The following is a 19,744-nucleotide window of genomic DNA, read 5'->3' as shown; positions in this document are numbered from 1 at the left end:
GAAAAATGTTACTACATAAATTTTATTAGTAGTAGCTAAGCCAGTATTCAGCCTAACATGATCTAAGAGTGAGCAAGCTCATAGCCTAGTAGGGCTCACTCCGTCGTAGAGAGTATCCTTATATAATGTTATCGTCTATCTCTACTGTAATTTCCTCTCGGTGTCCTGCATATAGATGCATTCAAAGGCTACCAATTGCTAGTTGTCTTGTTAGAGGGGGACTTCTATTATCACTAGCTGGTAACTAGGTCTAGCGATCTATCCACCCAAGTCAACTGTAGTACCCAAGGGTTTATATTGCACTGGTATTTTATAGAGGAATTTCCTCCTTCCTCCGTCTGATAGACACCTTTGCCAACGGATCCGCTGCCAATCTCATCCCGAACTTCATCACCTTGGGCTCACAACCGTCTGCCAATCGCAAGTCATACTTCAACAGAATATGACACAAAGCTACCTTGATCTCATTCGCTACAAAAAAGCGCCCCGGGCAAGCATGTTGTCCAAAACCAAAGCCCATCTGCTCGGGCGATGGCGAAACAAGTTGAGCGGCGGCTTCATTCTTGGGGTTATCCGTGGTGCGCATGTTTGCGAAGCGATATGGATCAAACTTGAGTGGGTCGGGATAGATATTTTCATCCCACATTCTATCGCAGGATACAAGTATCTTGTCGCCTTTGGGGATTACTTGTCCGTCATGAAGGACGACATCTTTACGGGCGACGCGTGCCATAATCGCTGAGAGTCTTTGTTAGGACATTCTTTGTGTAGTTTCATAGTCGGTGATATAATGAACTTACCAATGGCCATAGGTTTCAACCGCTGGCACTCCTTGATCACACTGTCCATCAATTTCAGCTTGTAAAGGGTCGTCTTTTTCCATCCTTCAGCCTGGACCACGGTAATAATTTCTTGCCGTAAGGCGTGAATGAGGTCTTTCTGACTGCAGATGTCGAGAATTGTCTGGGTGAATAGATCAGTTGTAGTGTGGATGGCAGCCGCAGAGAGGGCAAGCTGTGCCGCCGCTGGGTCGTAGTTGCGTCCTTTAGAAGTATCTTCGAGCCACTGCATAGCATCATGATATTCTAAGCCCTTCCCTGCGCGCTCAGCAGCACGTCTCTCTTTCAAAACTGGGTCAATGATTTTCCTTGCCTGTCTGAGCTGTGCCTGAGCCTTTCGACTCGTTGGCAGATATCGGACGGCAAATGGTCGCAGGAATTCTGGCAAGAGACGGAGCTCCTGAGCAGCCGTAAATGCATTGACAGTGTAGTTTATCGTAATATCAAGCCATTCAGAATCGCGGCAGATCTTGTCGCCAAGGAAGATCCTGGAAGAAAGTTGTGCAACCATCTTTAGGATGGCAGGTTTCAACTGCAGATCGTGCCACTCTGTTTCATCCGTCCACTGCGTTTGTAGAACGTGGGTAGCCTCTGTGGAAAGCGGAATCATGGCGTTTGCTAACGAATAGGTCTTATCTTAGTGGCGTCCATAAATAGCCTGCGAGGGTACTCACCCAAATTTTGCGTAATTTTGACGCGGACGGTATCTTGGATGATGTTATCGTTGGCCGTAACCCGGAATGGCTCAAAGCCAGGAAGATTGACATGCAGCTCAGTCGCCAAGTTATCAGTCAAGCTCAGCTCAGGGAGGCTGCGGATGTCGTTGGCATATTTGGGCGCCAGCATTGTCCTTGTGCCGTTATCAGTGATGATGCGAAAGACTCCTGCCTAGATACAACCGCAAATTAGCGAGAGATCTCTTAATTCTGATTATGAACATGCCTCTCTCAATCCTTTCTTGATCAACGTGGCAGCATCCTTCATGTATCGCGCCCGTGCGCGTGATTTACCGAATTCAAATGTTCTTCGTGCATTGATGAAAGGGAGTTCCGATTTGCGAGATGATGTCAAAAAGAAAAACAGTACTGGCAAGGCGACCAGAAGGATGAGAGCCGGGGTGGTGATATGGGGTAGTACTTCGGGCGACATCATTCATCTAGAGAGGATTTGCGAAATGATAGAAATCCCACGCTAACGCCTCGCGAACAAGGAGGGTTATAAGAGGTCGGCATAAAGGAGATGCTGGATCCGACAGAGTTTATGCACTTTTATTTCTGCCAGGGGACAGTGGAAAGAACTTCACTGATAGTCCAAAGCCCTGGGTCGATCAGTGGCTGGCTGGCTTTGGCCACTGATCGTCAGAGCATCGTAGTACCTCTTTAGTTTACGGCCTACTTTGGTCTCCACCTCACTAAAGGGCACATAATTCGTAAGACATAAAATCAAAAAAAGGAATATTCTACAATGATAATGCAGTAGTGAAGGTCACTGCACAGGGGGCTTGAGAGGACGCCGCATGATCCTCTCGCCCATCTGCAAGGACTGAGGAGCCACGGAATGCAAGACCAGCTGAATGATTGGAAGGTATCATCAGTTTCTCCTTGTATCAAAAACAGTGCACGTAGATTTATTCTATTCAAGACGTTCATGTTCACAAGTAACATGAATAAGGGTTATGTTACAAGCACCATGTTAATAAACATCACATGCATCGCGTTCATATATTCTTTTTCCACTCTTTCTGTTTCCCTCCCTCTTTGAAGGCCAATTTTGTTTGAATAACCTATAATATGTTATACCATGTGTCAAAGATCTGTCCCATGTACTCCAATCTTCCTCGGAAGAGGTTAGACGCAATTAGAGAAGGGTTGATCTAGGATTCAATTAATATCTATGTTGTATATTTCATTTTATAGTCTTTTATGTAGCTGGAAACAAAATAGATGATTCTTTACACAACAATGCTGCGCCTAGCTTTGAAAGCTTATTAAATCGTCGACCAAGCATTATCAATTGGAATCACCGCGCCATTGATTCTCCGACTGGCTGAAGAAATCAAGAACAACAGACAATTAGCAACGTCATCTGGCGTGATGGCATATCCCTTCTCCTTGTCCGAAGAATGCGCCGCGTGTATTGGCGACATGGCAGCTAGGGCATGCTTGTCGAATGCGTTGATGTCAAGATCTTTAAGGATGCCTGTATCGTTGCTGACACCTAGTTTCCATTAGAGACGAGAGCAGGATGGCTATTAAAAAAAAGAACATTCTCACCACCGGGGCATATGGCGTTGCAACGAATGCCTTCATGCTTGAACCTCCAAGCTACGTTCTTGGTGACCCCAATAAGACCGTGCTTACCTAGATGTGGATCATGTCATTCCCAATTCACCCTCAACAACTGGTACTGGATTGAAGAGGTAACTCACTCGCTGTGTACGCCACACCCGAAACTGCACCGCTCAACGCAGCTTTGCTGGCAACATTCACAATACTGCCAGACTTCTGTTCGCGCATTATGGGGAGCACCTCACGCATCAGTTTCACGGGAGCAGTGAGGTTAACAGCGATACATCGATCCCACACGCTGTCCACAACTGAATCTGCGCTCGAGTTATGATCCATAACACCAGCAATGTTCAAGAGCGCATCAATTCTCCTCCCAAACGCCTCGTTGCATGCTGATACTACCTTTTGTGGTGTGCCAGGGTCAACTAGATTTCCCTGGCAGAATGCAAATTTTGGACACTCGACAAGTGATGTCGGCGGCGAGGAAATATCCACCCCTAGGACCTGGGCGCCCTCTCTCAGGGCAGCAGTTGCCGTGACTAGCCCTATTCCCGATGAGGCCCCAGTGATGATTACAACCTGTGTGATTAAGTAACCGTCAGTAAGATCGCAGAGCAAGCCTAGTATTTTCTCCACACGTACTTGATCTTGTAGAGATCCCATATTGCGTGACTGGATAATAGTTCAGCCTGTTCAAGGCAAGTGAATTGAAGCTAGTTTGCCTGCTTTGAATGGCTTGAAGCCGGCTGGTGTTGGAGACTAACAAATCCAATGCGACGTCTAACAAGAGGTGATTTGTGTGAACTCGGGCGACCGGCATGTGTCATGGACTATTTTTCATCTAATGCATAGTTATGCAAGCCACAGTACTCGTGCTGGCTGAGCTGAAGCTGACGTAGCATCAGTAAGGAGTACCACGGGTACCAACCAGGCCCGCAAGACAAGTTGTCCATTTGGCTATTCCCTTACTCCGTTATCGTACTCAATTTCCGTTTGTGTATACTGCGCGTTCATTTACGTCTTTGTCTTTGTCTTTTTTTTGTGTGTTCTGGTGTCTGTGCGGCTGAATCAGTTACGGGAAATTTTGCGGGCCGACGCAAGGGAGCAAGCCACTCCACCCTTCAGTATTGTCTGCACGATTGACGATCGACCAGCGTGACAAATGTCTACTATGCACAGATTTGAAGAATACTATACTCCGTAATGTACACGTAGGTATCACACCGCCCCTCCTATCCCGCCTCTCCTTGTCACTATACGGTCTATACTGTAGCTAATTCTACTATGCAATGCATCAATCATATGCAGCAGCTCCCAGTGGCGCAGAGGCCGTCGACGCTCGTGTCTTCTAGTTTTACCGCCTGCAAAGAGAGTCGGACGCCCTCCCACCGGTTTCCATTTTCTTTTTTCTGGTGGCACATCTATTTCTTTTACGATACATTCTAGTCGTCAATAAGCAGCCTAGAAATAAAATGACCAAGACACAGTATACTTTCCCCCCTGGATCGACCGTTCTGGTCACCGGGGCCAACGCCTACATTGGATCCCACGTTATCAATATCCTCCTAGGCCTTGGATACCGCGTTCGTGGCACTGTCCGCACACCCCGACCTTGGCTGAATGAGTACTTTGATACGCGCTATGGCAAGGGATTGTTTGAGACAATTCTGATTACGGATTTAAAAGATCCCAGCGCATTTGATCATGCGCTCACCGGGGTGTCCGGGATAGTTCATATGGTACGTCCCGCATTTCTCACTAGTATCAAGTTGAAACTCTTGGAGGAAAATCATCTAATTAGAATAGGCCCAAGCTATGCCATGGGATCCAGCGAACAGCGATCCTGTAGGATACACTGTGGCTGGGACATTGAATGTTCTTCGTGCTGCATCCAGGGAACCCTCGATCAAGCGCGTGGTACTTGCTTCATCCATTGTTGCCGCAGGATATCCCGACGGTAGTACGCCTTTTAGATTTGACACGGGTGAGTGATCCATGTAAGTTCCCTGGGGTATGATCAGATTTTGAGTATGTTTAGATTCCTGGGAAACATCTACGCCGGAAACTGCAGTTTCGATATACACTGTTTGCAAGACTGAAGGCGAGCGGCAGGCCTGGAAATGGGTGGAAGAGAATCAACCTTCATTTGTACTGAACACAGTTCTCCCATGGATGAATGTGAGCTTGCCCCGAACCCGACAGTATCTATTGTATCCACTGAGCTAGGCTAACAGTTCAATTTCCTGTCTTCAGTTTGGCCGAACTCTTCACCCCGAAATTGGTAGCTCGGGCCACAAATGGATTCGGGGCCTTCTCAAGGGTGATCCCTTTCCGTTCAAGGTGGTTCCCATCCGTAAGTAAAAATTTTAATCCCCAATGGATCCCAACAACATCGCTAAGCTGCCATGTTGAAAATAGCATGGTTCATCGACGTAGAGGACTCCGCACGACTACACGTCATTGGCTTGCTGAGTACAGAAGTCAATTCGGAGCGACTATTTGGGGCTGCGGCGCCCTTTGTATGGAGCGATATCACTGAGATTATGAAAAAGGCGGATCCTATGAACAAACTCATCCCAGATGCACCACTGACCGAGAAGGCTAGTGTTGGAGAAGTGGTCCCAGCTCAACGAGCCGAGAACCTCATTCGTACCTTCTTTGGACGACCTGGTTGGACTACTCTTGAAGACTGTATTAAAGCAACTGTGAAAACTGCCTGAGTGATCCCTGTCTCTGGAGATCGCCAACAGGCCTATTCGTGTAAGGGCGATGAGAATTATATTTTTAAATAATCAACCACGATTCATTTCTAGATTTAAAGCAAAAATAATATGTTTTCTAGGCGGAAATTGGTAACGATTACCTGGGTTCGAGTCAACATCAAACAATAAACCCGACAAAAAGATTGTTCTATTATACTAAGCTTTCGATTACCAGTCGCATATTCATAGTTCTATAAGTCATTTTTGAATATTGAATCTTGAAAATAAGAACTCTCAAGGTTGATTCTTGTTATCTCCCATGTAGACATCTTTCATCTTAATACTACAAAGCTTGTGACACGGGAGATCTGATCTTCAATGCACAATTTATGTGTGTTACGATCCTGGTGGCATTTATCAGTGATCGTCTGTCTCCATGTCAGTATATGTTGACGTTGTTCAAGAACTTAATCCTCCAACAGTTTCAGCACGTGGAACTCGAGGAGGAAACACGATGACGAACCGACAGGCCTCGCGGCAATGGATCTAGGTGTGAAACGAGAAACTCAGCCAGAGTCGACAAATAGACCAACCAACTGGCCAGGAAACCACAGTACATATCAATTGAAACTGAGGCAGGGGGGTGCAGAGATAGAGAGAGAAGTGAGAGAGAGGTGAGGGAGAAGTGAGAGATGGAAGGTGGAGGGTGCACTTTATGGCAATCGTTATATATTTCTTATGTATGGGTGCATGGGCTTGGGGAATTTGTGGGTTTTATGGGTTACAGGAATGGGCTGATTCCGCGCTCCTTAAGATTAGTATCTATCTGTATACTCTGTGTTGTGGTGGGTGCCATAGGATTCGGGCATCACCCACGGATAGTTAGATAGATAGTTAGGGAGTTTCGTCTCCCCTTTCCAATACAACTCTCTCCCTCCTAACTTTCGGGCCCCTACATTGTAGTCCCCAATAGGTTATGAGCACCTCGCTTGACCCGCTTTTATTGCGATTCACTCATTAAAGGAGGCTTTTTACATTTACCACTTTCATTTACTCGGCTGCGCAGGGAGAGTCGCACCGAGTGATTTCTGACGAGAACCCCATTGGACGAAAACAACGGCCCCACTGTGGGGATTCCGAGGTTTGACTCCACAAATCATCGTCAAATCAACTACATAGCTACATCTACAGCGATTCGCGCAGTGAGGGAACCATATCTCGCTGTCGCATCCCGTTCATTTTTCGTGGGGTGGACGGTTTTTTGACACCCACAAACAGAGCTTTATAGGGTTTATACCCTACAGCAAACAGATTCCAGGGGGCATTTGACCCCAACATCAAGCCTTCCTCCCCCCCCCTACACGAGAAACCGGATCAATCAACCAACGTCGTGGATAATTTACATAAACAATGGCGCAACCTCCGTTATGGGGACCTGGCGCAGCCACAGGCAACGATTGGATGGTTGTTGAAGATGCAGACCAAACGGCATTGGGAGGAGACCAAGGAGAAGGTTTACCTGAGATAGGGAGCTTTGTGCTCTACAAGATTGAACCTGTACTGAAGGAGAGAGAGGACTTTGACAACTGGCTTGACACCGTGACAAAGATTCTTCGGGGCCATAACCTTCACCGATTGATCACCCAATACTCTGGGAGAGATCCCGCTCGGCGTTTGGCTTCGAGTTCTTGCTTCAGTTGGATGAAGCGCCTGCATAGTCATACGCACCTAGTCAGACTGCAACAGGTTAATTGAACTTCGATTGATTGATTGATTGATCCAAGAACTTAATTATTTACAAACTGGTGGTTCAACGCATCAAGTGTTGATATGCTTAGGACTCCGGCTAGGGACGCGATATCAGGATATTTATGTGAAGCCACAGAGGAATTGAAATTTCTTTAACCCTGGAGGAACCTGTATTAGGAGGTTCAATGGATCTAGTATACTAGCCAAACGTATAAATTTATGAGATCAGGTAGCTTATCTCTAGTAAAATTCCTCGTCCCCACTTGATTCTGTTTCATTCACACCATACATGGCAGGTCCTGAACGGCGGCATTGTCCTCACGTCTCCGAATCACAAGTTTAGCAACCGGATCAGCAGTTCGAGAGGCTCCATGACAACGGACTTCTGGCAGGCGTTCTTGGTCTAGTTTGAAGTCATACTTCAATAAAAGTTGACAAAGCGCGATCTTGAGCTCATTAGCAGCAAAGAACCGACCCGGACAGGCGTGCTGTCCGAAGCCCCAGCCAAGGTGGTTTGGTGAAGGCGAGACAAGCTGGGCGGCTGTTTGAGTCTGTCGATCTGGGGACTCGCGCATGCGCATATACCGGTAGGGGTCAAACTCCTGTGGATGATCGTAATAGTCGGGATCCCACATGGCATCGGCAGGGAACAGAACTGTCGTATTTTTTGGGATAAACATTCCGTCGGATAGAGAAACATCTTTGGTTGCCAGACGACGCATAGGTGCTAACTTCCATGTTAGCTTCTTTTCATTCAATCTAGAGAAGGTGGTTACGATACTAATGGCAATAGGCTTGAGTCTCTGACTCTCCTTGATGGTGCTGTCCATCAAAACCAGCTTGTATAGCGAGATCTTACTCCAGCCATTGTCACGCACAACCGTCATGATCTCTTCGCGCAATGCTGCCACCAGATCGGGCCTTTCAGCAATGTCGAACAAGACCTGTGTCAGCATGTCAGCCGAGGTGTGGATGGCTGCCATGGACAGAAGGAGCTGGGAGATAGCTGGGTTATAAGCACGGCCTTTCGCGGTATCTTCCATCCAGTCAATGGCATCGCTGTATGAAGTTGGTGTCTTGCCCGCTGCTCTGGCAGCCGCCTTCTCTTCTTGTCGCTCTTTCAAAACTGGGAGAATCAGGGCCAAGGCCTCTCGCATATCTTGACGCAGCCTACGGCAGGTTGGAAGAAACCAGTGAACAATATACCGGAGGCTATGGGGCCATTGACGGAGCTGCTCAGTAGCAGTAATCACATGGACTGCATAGTTTATGGTAATGTGTAGCCATTCAGGGTCTCTGCAGAGCTTCTCGCCTAAGAAGACACGGGAAGACGTCTGAGCAATGATCTGTGTAATGCTCGATCGCAGTGGTACCGCATGCCATTCTTTTTTCTGTCAGCTTTCTCGCAGATGAGACAAGAATTAAGGTCTACTCACCACGTTCATCCGTCCAGTGTGTCTCAAAGCTCAGCGCTGTTTCATGGGAGAGGTGCTCGGTGACACGCCCTAGTCTCTGTATCAGTATAAATTCCTCGTAGTATGCTAGCAATGGTTCACTTACCCAGTGTTCTTGTTAATTTAGTCAACACTGCGTCGTGGAGAATGCGTTCGTCCTTCGATCCTTCTCGGAAAACTTCGAACCCAGGCAGATGCGACATAAGCTCCTTAGCGGAAGCTTTATCACGGCTCAGGTCGGGATGTTGGCGGATCTCCTCGAGATACTTCGGAGATACAACAATCTGGCAGCCATTGTCGGTGACGAGGCGGAACCCTTTTGCAGACTGGTTTCCAGTGTGGTGAGTATCAATTTAAATAGATAGCAGAGAATGAACAAACCTTGGCGAACCCATCTTTTAACAAGCTGGCAGCACCAGAAACCCAGCCCTTCTTGGAGGGCTGCCCGAACCCGAAGACACTGTGCTTATTGATAATCGGCAGCTTGGAGCCTGGAGACAAGATGTATCGCAGAGCCCAAGTTAGCAGAACAAAGAGCCCGGCACCAACAAGTGAGGCTCTTGTATCTTCCATGGAGAGCAAGTCGACAATCATGTTTACTGGGGTTGAGGACACAGCTCAGTCTCGGCGCCGAAAATATTCAAATTATGAGACCAAGAGACAGCGTGACTATGTTCGAGGACAGCCCCTATCTGTCTGTTGTTAAATACCAACCCAATGTAAATGATGTACACAGAATACCCTATACGTTCATCGTGCAGTAATATAGCTGACAAATATTGTGTCTCAAGCCTTGGGGCGCCTCCCGCAACCCTCCCGCGACCCTCGCGTCGCGGGCGTAAACGGCAATCGATCTCCATTCCGTGCTTGTTCCACGTAAGCTCCACATGCAGCTGGTCCCTAATTTTGATGTGGTGCTACCTGGAGCACTATCCTGTCATGCCAGCTCGACAGAGAACTCGTAACATGCACGCCGCCAATATTGAGTACGGTCTTCTTTTGAAATGCATACAATGAAATACAAAAATGGGTGTGAGCTACACAATATATTGATTATTGGTACCGTTATACTGCGAATATAACGTTGGTAGCTTGCATAAAACCTCTCTGCCGAGCTGGCATGACGGGGTGTGGTGCATACCGAGGATTGTGGCGCTTACACTGGCGGCTGTGAATGACGACATCAACCCCTTGACGATATGTGAATTCCTGAGGATTGGGTGGAGGATGGGACTATCACCAACGCAGCCCGCCCATATGATAGTAAAATACCGGCATTCAATCAGCTCAACGTGAGAATTCGAGTAGTTTTCATGCAAGGACTAACGTTTAAACGGAACCTGAGGAGGTTGCATTACACATTTTAAGATACGGCCTATGCTACGATATAGCGCGGCCAGCCAATGGACATACACAGTAAAAAGGACACGACAACAACAGATGAATATAGGTCATTAATTGGTTCTCATTCATCCCTAGATTAGTTCAGAAGATAGAAAAAACCGATAGGGAATGAAAGATCAAGTCGATGTTCAATTGTAGTAAGTGTATTTTGATAGTACAATATACAGAAAATCTTTAATTTGAAATCGTTATTTTGGATCGATCACATATCGTCTATCTGCAAGAGTACACGATGAGGAGTCAAACAAGGCCCGAATTACCATCTCACTGTTGTGTACGATTTATGTTTGCATTTCACTCCAACACCCTGCATATCTAAAGGACAGCATAGGCGCTTGTTGGTGTGGCTGGTTGGCTATGTAGATCTCTAGAACTAGCGGTGTAAGACAGTAATGAGTGAACCGGGTCACTGAACAGCCGAATTTGCATAATTTTGACGATGATGATCATGGCATAACAGATGGGTGTCTGTTGCAGCTAGATCGAAGCTTCCCAAAACTGCCTACCCCACTAGTTCGCGTCATTAGGAGGGTTATTTCTTTTTGATGTGACGGTGGTAAATCCATCCTATTTTGACGCAAGTATAATTATGCTACCATTGTTGACCCTTTAGCTAGAACGGGGATGTTTTATACCGAGGAAAAATGACGGTCATCTCGTATTAACGGATCAAATAATAATACCCGGATTTCAAAAAATGTGAACAATAGCCACAAGCCCCCGAAATTATATACATATCCTTAAAGTAATAGTCTAGTCCTTCTCTTCATGCCATTGAACGAGTAACACCATATCAAGGCTTTACATGTGACTTCAAGAATGCAACCCCATCTTGAACTGCCTGCAATGCCTCCTGGTCATCTGCCATATCCGGATATATATCAAACAAATGCACTGCATCGAGTACTCTGATCTCGGAATCGACACCAGCATCGGAAAGGGCATCATATGTTCTTTGCCCCTGGGCAATGGGAATCAGGTCATCACGGGTACCATGGATGATAAAAGTAGGAGACTGGTATTTGCGAACACGGATCTGGGCCAAAGGACTGATGGATTGGATAGCCTCAATGCTCGGTGGTTCCAATTCGGATGTTTGGTTCCTACGATTGGGGCCTTGACTGTTTAGTAGCACAGGAACTGTCTGACCGGTCCAGTTCATGTGTAATGCTATACGACTGCGGGCATCACTAGGATTCATCCAGCCACCCAACGAGGATGGGGGATTGTATGAAGTGATAGCCTTGTCTTGGATGCCTTCCCACAGGTCGTATGCATCAGTTGACAGAGCAGAATGACCAAATGGTAGGTTTGGGTGACTCCAGAAGGGATCCTCATAGTCCGTCGGACCGTAGAACGAAAGAATTGCCTCCGGAGGACGGACGCCAATCTCAGCAGAAGTCCAGGCAAGCGTCATGGCAAGGTGTCCACCGGTTGACCACCCAATGCTCACCACATGCTCCCCGTCGGGCTTTACGTCGGGGCGTTGCAGCGCCAGCCCTGGTAGGACCTGACGAGCCCACTCCAGGGCATCCCGAGAATCCTCCATGGGCCCTTCCAAGAGGGAGACCTCTGGGCATAGTCGGTAATCAATGCTTACTGGCAAGAACCCTGCAGCAAGTAACATTTTTGTTTGCTTAGGCCGGATATCCTTCCGAGAAAGCATGACATGACCACCACCATGAATCATAAGGGCTTTGGAAATTGTCAGTCCTCGTTCATCATTGAGATATTTCAAGCTCTGCTTCACGTACCAATAGGCCGGGATCGGCTCGATGTCTCCACTTCTGTAGGGTAGTAAATGTCCGCCAGTAGTTGAACACCATTTTTCTCCGCGAAAGTCACCGACTCTTCCGTGACTAGGGCGCGTTCTTGGGAGCCGACATCAGCAGGGGATGCCACAATCAACCGTAGGATCTCAGATTCCTTTGAGGAGTTACTACTCCAGTCAACCCACTGATAGCCAGCCTGGCGAAGGGCCTTATCCCAAGCATATTCGCTAGCAAGCGCGTGCTGCCGACCATCGTCGAACAACCACCAGCCCTCGAGTAATCCAAAGACCAGGTCAAACCAGAGCAAGTTGCGGGTCAGCTCAATTAGACAAAGAATTCCATCAGGCCGCAAAAGGCTATTGATATTCTTGGTTGATCTCATGATGCTGGGAGTGGCGTGAACACAGTTTGAGGAGATGATGATGTCGTACTGTCCTAACATTGCTTCGGGAGGATCCTGGTCGATGTTGAGAGTTGTATAGCACATGAAGTTGTACTTTTGGAACCTCTTTCGCGCAAGTGTAATTAGTGAGGATGAAATATCCGTGAAGGTGTATTGGAAGCGTAGCCCAGAGACGTCCGCTAGTTGACCAAGGAGGAAGCCGGTGGTGCCACCAGTGCCAGCACCGATCTCGAGGATCTTGATCTCTCTACTGGGGTCAGCCTTGCTGAGGACGTCTCGGAGAAATTGAGTCAAGTGCATTGTGGCAGAAAGGAACATTGGCGCATGCGTGTATACATTTCCAATTAGCTCACGTGCCTTCTTATCCTGGAAGAGAAGGGCCAGAGGATCAGCCGAACCAGTCAAGCACTTAGCCAATTGGGAGCCAGTGGTGTGAAGAAGATTATGCTCTGACTCATGACGAGGGTACTTTCGGATGATTTGTTCGTGCAGGGAAAGTGAAGGCGTGGTCGGGATGAGGTTCGCTGTTCTTATGATAACGTTTCCTTGTCTTTGGACCAAGTTGGAGAATTCCAATACTGCATAGAGCTGATCCTTCACCTGCTGATGTTGAGGCAACACTGGAAGCTGTGGAATGATCTGTCCGGGCCGGAAGGAGTCAAGCGCAATTCCCATATCTTGGAATGCCTCGACAACATATGCTGTCACAAGAGCCATCTGCTGGGGAAAGACGGAATCACAAAAGCCAGTCCACTGGGCTTTCTGGCTGTGTACGGTAGTTGTCCTGAGATTGCCAAACACATCGCTTGATAACTCAGCCAGTGAGTCGCCCGGAATGGGGACTGGGTTGATGTGGTTGATTTGCCTCGACATCTGCTTCGCTGGGATTTCATTAATGGCTTCCACTGGAGTGGAGACTTGTATGGTTTTCAAGGAAGCATCTGGGAATATCGTGTTGGCCAGACTTTGAATATCGGGAATTTCGATCAAGGCAGTGACGGACAAATTGAAGTCAAAGCGCTTTTTGATCTCAGCCAAGACTTCAGTCCGCATGAGCGAATCAACACCAATATCTTCAAGGCCTGATGATGGAAGCAACTCATTCAACGGGATACCTAGGAGAGTGTGGAACATCTCCTGAACAGCTTCTACGTGTCCAACCCCAACACTCACTGCTTTCAGAGATTCCTGCGAGTTTGATATCGAGGCCACTTGGGTCTCAAACTGGGGCTTTCTCTCAATTAATTGAGGGACTGACGTAGGAGCATCTTTGTTCAGTCTGCTGAGAGCGCGAGACAAATTCGACATCAGAACACTGGTAAAGGTCGCAGACATGATGGCAAGAAGCAATTTGCCGCTCTCGGAATCAAACACGAAGATATCACTCATGAATTGCTTCTTGGAAGGTCGATCATAGCTGGTATATGTTGTGGCAGTTCTTGTGCACTTTTTATCTCTCGTGATAAAGGTATCACTCAAGAATATGTCCCCAATGGCACTACAGACAAAGACCTCATCCTCGCGAGTCTCAGATAAACAGTTGGTATGGATACCAGCCACCTGGAGGAAATTGTCGAGGAGAACGGGGTCACAAATGCCATTCGCACTTGGAGAATTCTGCAAGGACACGAGACCAGTAGCTTCATGTCCATTGGAAAATACGTTCTTCACTCCTCGGAAGTAGTCTGCATATTCAACCACTCGATTGAAGGTCTGGTAAACCGGTAGCCCCACCAAGCCATTGGCATCTGTCGAATCTGCAATGGTACGAGAGTGAGATGGGGAGATGAGCCGATCCAGAGACCGGAAACGCGAGGAAGCCTGGGATGCTCCGCTCACGTTGTAAAGTCCGATCTCACCTGTGGCATGCGTCTCTGGGCCTGATATTCCCTGCTGGGTGAACAGAGAGAATGACCATTGAAGATGGGTGTCAGTCTTTGATAGTCGGAGACAGACCTCTCCTTCGGACTCGAGAAGCAATGGGGTAGAGATGCTCAGGTTGTGAATATTTGGCATAACTCCAGAGAGCCCCTCAGAGGTTATCTTACTTGCTGCCTCCAAAATTATCTCAATGTACAGAGATGCAGGACACAGATGCTGACCAACAACGGAATGTCCTTGTGCGCACAAGCGGTATACTGGGTGAGAAACATTGACTGAAAAAACGGTACAGTTGGAGTTTTGTTCAACCACCTTGACCATTCCACTGTGACTATTAGACACCAATTGGGGTGTTACGGGAAGGAATGCAAATGGATCAAAAGGAATCCAATGCTTTGTCTTCGCAAATTGATAAGGCGGTAGGTTCATGGACTTATAAGAGGGCGTTTGGTGATGACTGAAGGCCCAAAACTGCACTTTGACGCCTTTTGACCAAAGGTTCGAGGTGGCTTTAGCAACGTTCCGCTCTGCTTGTGGGTCCTGGAGGTTAATCGGCTGGAAGACGTGCCCTTCCGGATATTCAGAGGATTGGATAATCTGTCGTATCATTGGGATCACAGGAGACCCTGATCCAGCCTCAAGCCAGATGGCTGGACCGGAAGCCTTTTCTGCAGCCCTCTTGACGGCCGATTCAAAGTAAACAGGCATACGGCTGTGCTGAACTATCTTCGTGGGAGTCACAGAAGTCCAATCGTCCAACTCAGAACAGGCCTCTATTGGAATCCGTGGCTCGCGGTACACAAGTGATTGAGCAACTTCGGTAAGGCCAGGAACAATACTATCAATCAATCGAGAGTGGAAGGCATGAGTGCTGCGCAGTCGCTTTGTTTGAATAAACATGGATCCGCCTGCAGCTATAGCTTCGATATTTGCGATGGAAACCTCGTCCCCGGCAACGACGAGGTCGCGCGGGCCGTTGAAGCACGCGATATCCACAGTGTTATTGCAAGTCTTCAGCAGGTCAAGGATATCTTCTGGTGTTCCTTTCATGGACAGCATGGTGCCATATTCTAGACCCCAATTGTTGCTGATCAGCCTAGCTCGCTGGGATATGAGCGTTATTGCGTCGGACAGACTCAAGCCACCCGCAACGCAAAGTCCGGTCAGTTGGCCAAAGCTGTGCCCAATGATACCGTCCACCTTCAGCCCCGAGTCTATCCAAGCCTTGGCAGATGCATACTGGATGGAGAAAAGCATGCAATGGAGGGATACCAGGTCTTTGATTTGACCGTTTTGGAAGATCGTCGGGAACAGACTTGGAAGGCCCTGGGCTTTGCAAGCGCTTTCGCATTCCATCTGAATTTGTTGAGTTAGAACCATGCAAAATATTCACATTCGGAACAAAAGAACTTACCAAGTGCAATCGTAAATGCCCACAGGAGTTGTATAGGTCTTCTGAAATACTGGCTGTGTTACCCGTCTGACCCCCAAAGCAGAGGATCACAGGAAGTGGGTTTGCAGGCTTCTTTTGCGTGTGAGCATCATTTGAAATTACCTGAGTGAGCTGGCTCAGGAAGCTCTGGGTATCGCTCGAATTGGTTGTAAAACTGGCTATGTAGTCCATATCCCTGTTCTGTTTGATTGCAAGATTGTACGCAACGTCTTGCAGCAGGCTTTCATTGGGCGAAACTGATCTGCTATTGACGAAGCTGTGAAGGACTTCACAATAAGCAAGAAGGGACTCTTGGGACTTTGCCGAAATGAAGATTGGGACATCTGATGGGCATTCTCCGACATAGTCCAAAGTAAATGATGGACTGGCGTGTTGCTTTACCAAAATAGCCGCATTACTTCCAGCGGCGCCGTAGTTTGTCACCATGGCCGCAGGATGCGAGGATTCCCAGCCGATAGACTTGTTAGGAATTGAAATATTCTCTTGTTCGGAAGGAGGGATTTTGGGATTCAAGCGAGAGAAATTGGCCTGCTTCGGGATTCTGCCCTTTTGAAGCATCAATACTGTCTTTAAAAGTGCTGCAGCTCCGGATGAGGTTTCTGTGTGCCCAATATTATCTTTGATAGACCCGACCCAAAGCATTTCAGCTCGAGTTCGTCCACCGAAAACCTGGCGAATGCTGTCAAACTCTATTGGATCTCCCACTTGGGTTCCTATAATAGCTTTAGTATGAGTGGCTAATGATAGAGTAGCGTTGCGAATACATACCAGTTCCATGGGCCTCGATATAGCTCACTTCTTCCGGAGAAGTTGCTCCAGCAGCAAGAGCTTTTCGATATAGAGACTGTTGAGATTCCGAGACAGGGACGGTGATTGGAGAACAGTTGGAGCCTTGGTTAACTGCTGATCCCGCAATTACAGCCAACACCGTGTCGTGATCACGAAGAGCATCTTCCAATGGTCGCAGAATCACTAGCCCTGCGCCTTCACCACGACAATAGCCATTTGCATCAGCATCAAATGCTCTGGAGGCTCCAGTCGGAGATAGGAAAGAAGCAGCAGCTAGGTTTTGAGTCACTTTGGGACTGGTCATGACGTTCACTCCTCCAGCCATTGCAATGGAGCATTCCTTTGCCTGTAGGGCCTTGCAGGCCAGATGAATTGCCACAGCAGCTGAAGAGCAAGCGGTGTCAACTATTAATGACGGACCACTCCACCCAAAGTAGTGACTGATGCGCCCGCTGTTAAAGGCTTGAAGAGTCCCGGTGGCGGAAAATGCGTTGGAGTCCCGGGATCCAACATTATCTGTGTAGTCGTCCGAGCCAACACCGATATAGCAGCCGATGTCTGAGGTCAATGAAGAAGCAGAGATCCCACAATAGCCGGCCGACTCCATGGCATTGTAGGCGACCTGCAATAGCAATCGCTGCTGGGGATCCATGGCCTCTGCCTCGCGGGCAGAGATACCAAAGAACCGATGATCAAAAGCGTCGGGATCATCCAGGTAATTTCCAAAAAAGGGACCCTTTGGCTGTCGGAGGAGCTCGTTCATTTTGAATCTATCATTTGGCATCTCGCTGACCGCACATCCTCCCAATTCGAGCATCTCCCATAAAGCCTCAATAGAATCGGCCTGGGGGTATCGACCAGCCATCCCAACAATTGCAATCGGAGTCACTGGGTCACCATGATGACCGTTGGGGGTGCAATTCGGCACAGCTCCAGCTCCATTCACCTCATTCGTAGATGCGTGGCCATTTGTCAACCCATTAGGATGCCCATTGCTGTCTTCACACAAGCCACGATGACTGTTCTGCTGTGCCGACTGAATGCTCACACTCCGGGGTATAATGGAACTCTCGCCAACCGTCAGCAAGCGAGCAGCACTGTCGGCTTGTCGTATGTCGTGAAATGCATTTGCAACAGTTGGAAACCACTTGCATTGCATGACCAAAATAGATTCCAATGCAATGGCGAGCAAATCTCCTTGGCGAATGACGTCCCCGTCCACGTTGGATCGGATAGGCAGGAGAACCTCGTTTCCACTTGGTAACAGGAAGCGCTTGTCATGCTCAAAGTACTTGACAATATGTTGTACAGCTTCTTTGTGTGTCTCATGGTGGAATCTGCCCCTCAGCACAATCGGCTTCGCTGATAAATTGTGACTTGTGAGATCTTCGACCAACGCCTCCACGTCTTCCTCTGATACCGTTACCGTCATACTATTGGTATCCAACTCGCATGATGCATAGGCCTAAATAGCAACGTTATTATGATTGTTTATTAGGGATGGATAGGGAGGGATTTACCTTCGGATGGGATGCGATGACTTGTTGAAATGTCTTGCAACCAACGAGGTCCTTCCACTTTACAGCAACAGACCGAGAGTTACCGTGTACCAACTCATCCAAGTCAACTAGTGCCCCAATGCAAAAGGCTAATCGGATAATTGTCGCTGTAAGTGATTGAAACTCGTCACCCTTCTTGGAGCAAGCGACCACAACCGCAGATAAGAACCCTACGCAGAACCCTTGAGTATCGATGATACTTTGATCCCCATTCGACTCCTTCAGCTTGATGAACTCCAAGATCTGACTAATCACAGTGAGGGGAGTCAGGATCACACTAGTAGGTTCTGCAGTGGGCGGTGATGGCGAGCCATGTAACTGTTGTACCAATGCGATGATCTGCTCACCCCCCGAAACTTGACAGAGAGGCGGAAAAGCCTTCGTTAGATCAGCCCAGAGGGAAGGCAGCTCCTGCAAAATTTCGCTGATAAATTGCACTGATGGATCTTCGGCCAAAGTCCTGCTTATTTGAGCCGAGCTCGCATCGAAATTGCTGCATTGCGGTCCAAATAGAAGGCAGACTGGATGTCCGACGCTATCTGTTGAAGTTTGCATCGGGCAATGTATGTTTGAGAGAAGGAAATGCAAGAAAATAGTAGGAATGACCAAGTTGAGCCCACTAGATCTAAGGACAAACCTTGTCTATTAAAGGGAGAGACCCTATCAAGTTTTACAAAAGCAAAGCACGTCTGATCCACCTCGCAGTTTATCCTACTGAAGATCTTAGTACTGTTGCAGCTACCCTCCGACGTCCTTGCGTATATTTTCCACGCATATGTTGCAGATCCAATTCCACCATCCTCGTACCCTGTCATGCCAGCTCGGCAGAGAACTTGTGCTAACGCATGCACGCCACGAACTTCATATTGGTAGTAATACTGATACCAATAATCATTTGTGATCAATTTCTAGTATGTATGTCTCATAGTTCTCTGTATTTAATTGAGTGTATGCATTTGAAAGAATTCCGTACTTTATATTGGTGGCGTGCATGCTTTAGAACGAGTTCTCTGCCGAACCGGCATGGCAGGGTGTGTCTATTTTATCGCCCCCTGCAGGCCGAGGTATTCTAGCACTCAGCTAAACATAACACGCCACAATTGCTTAAAATTAATTTCTGTAATTCCTTTCTCCGGGTGATTCTGCCTTTGATCGGCCGGGAGCATTTCGGTTTAATCGCACTCTCAGTGGCTAGCTGGCTACTGTGTCATTGTTTCCTTTTTTTCCTTTTTTCCTTTTTTCCTTTTTTCATGTCTCCCTTTTATGTTGTATATGTTTGTTGGTTTCTCATTTCACTCGAGCTCGGTAGATTATAATTGCATGTTTATTTTGAGCCTCGAGATATATCTGTTTTCTGATTGGTGGACTTTACTTATTTTAGATTTGGGCTTCGGGAGGTAGCATGCATATCCCATGCCAGCGTCATTGCCCCCAAGTCTTTGATTGTTACC

The 19,744-nt window shown here is 47.6% G+C and overlaps 5 protein-coding genes across 5 annotated transcripts; 1 reads left to right on the top strand and 4 right to left on the bottom strand.

The window, feature by feature from the left end:
• Positions 1–310: 310 nt before the first annotated feature.
• On the bottom strand, positions 311–1,988 carry N7517_003032 (cytochrome P450; the record flags this gene model as incomplete). Its single annotated transcript, XM_056720762.1, has 4 exons — positions 311–738; positions 801–1,457; positions 1,514–1,727; positions 1,782–1,988. 4 exons carry the CDS (start codon positions 1,986–1,988, stop codon positions 311–313), a joined length of 1,506 nt encoding a protein of 501 aa, XP_056584897.1.
• An 838-nt stretch (positions 1,989–2,826) lies between these two features.
• N7517_003031 (SDR family NAD(P)-dependent oxidoreductase) lies at positions 2,827–3,790 on the bottom strand (the record flags this gene model as incomplete). Its single annotated transcript, XM_056720761.1, has 4 exons — positions 2,827–3,056; positions 3,113–3,199; positions 3,268–3,706; positions 3,770–3,790. The coding sequence occupies 4 exons, from the start codon at positions 3,788–3,790 to the stop codon at positions 2,827–2,829; spliced, it is 777 nt and encodes a 258-aa protein (XP_056584896.1).
• An 809-nt stretch (positions 3,791–4,599) lies between these two features.
• N7517_003030 (uncharacterized protein) lies at positions 4,600–5,847 on the top strand (the record flags this gene model as incomplete). Its single annotated transcript, XM_056720760.1, has 5 exons — positions 4,600–4,866; positions 4,934–5,111; positions 5,166–5,305; positions 5,381–5,480; positions 5,546–5,847. The coding sequence occupies 5 exons, from the start codon at positions 4,600–4,602 to the stop codon at positions 5,845–5,847; spliced, it is 987 nt and encodes a 328-aa protein (XP_056584895.1).
• Positions 5,848–7,856: 2,009 nt separating this feature from the next.
• N7517_003029 (cytochrome P450) lies at positions 7,857–9,626 on the bottom strand (the record flags this gene model as incomplete). Its single annotated transcript, XM_056720759.1, has 4 exons — positions 7,857–8,962; positions 9,015–9,083; positions 9,139–9,358; positions 9,414–9,626. 4 exons carry the CDS (start codon positions 9,624–9,626, stop codon positions 7,857–7,859), a joined length of 1,608 nt encoding a protein of 535 aa, XP_056584894.1.
• A 1,603-nt stretch (positions 9,627–11,229) lies between these two features.
• Positions 11,230–18,848, bottom strand: N7517_003028 (uncharacterized protein; the record flags this gene model as incomplete). The annotated part of the gene is made up of 5 exons (XM_056720758.1): positions 11,230–12,131; positions 12,191–15,848; positions 15,907–16,658; positions 16,714–18,199; positions 18,255–18,848. 5 exons carry the CDS (start codon positions 18,846–18,848, stop codon positions 11,230–11,232), a joined length of 7,392 nt encoding a protein of 2,463 aa, XP_056584893.1.
• Between the last annotated feature and the right edge of the window lie 896 nt (positions 18,849–19,744).

The sequence above is a fragment of the Penicillium concentricum genome, assembly GCF_028827145.1.
Source record: "Penicillium concentricum strain IBT 3081 chromosome Unknown utg000001l_segment0_segment0, whole genome shotgun sequence".
NCBI lineage: Eukaryota > Fungi > Ascomycota > Eurotiomycetes > Eurotiales > Aspergillaceae > Penicillium > Penicillium concentricum.
The sequence above is the reverse complement of the archived record's forward strand: the minus strand, read 5'-3'. Positions and strand labels throughout refer to the sequence as shown.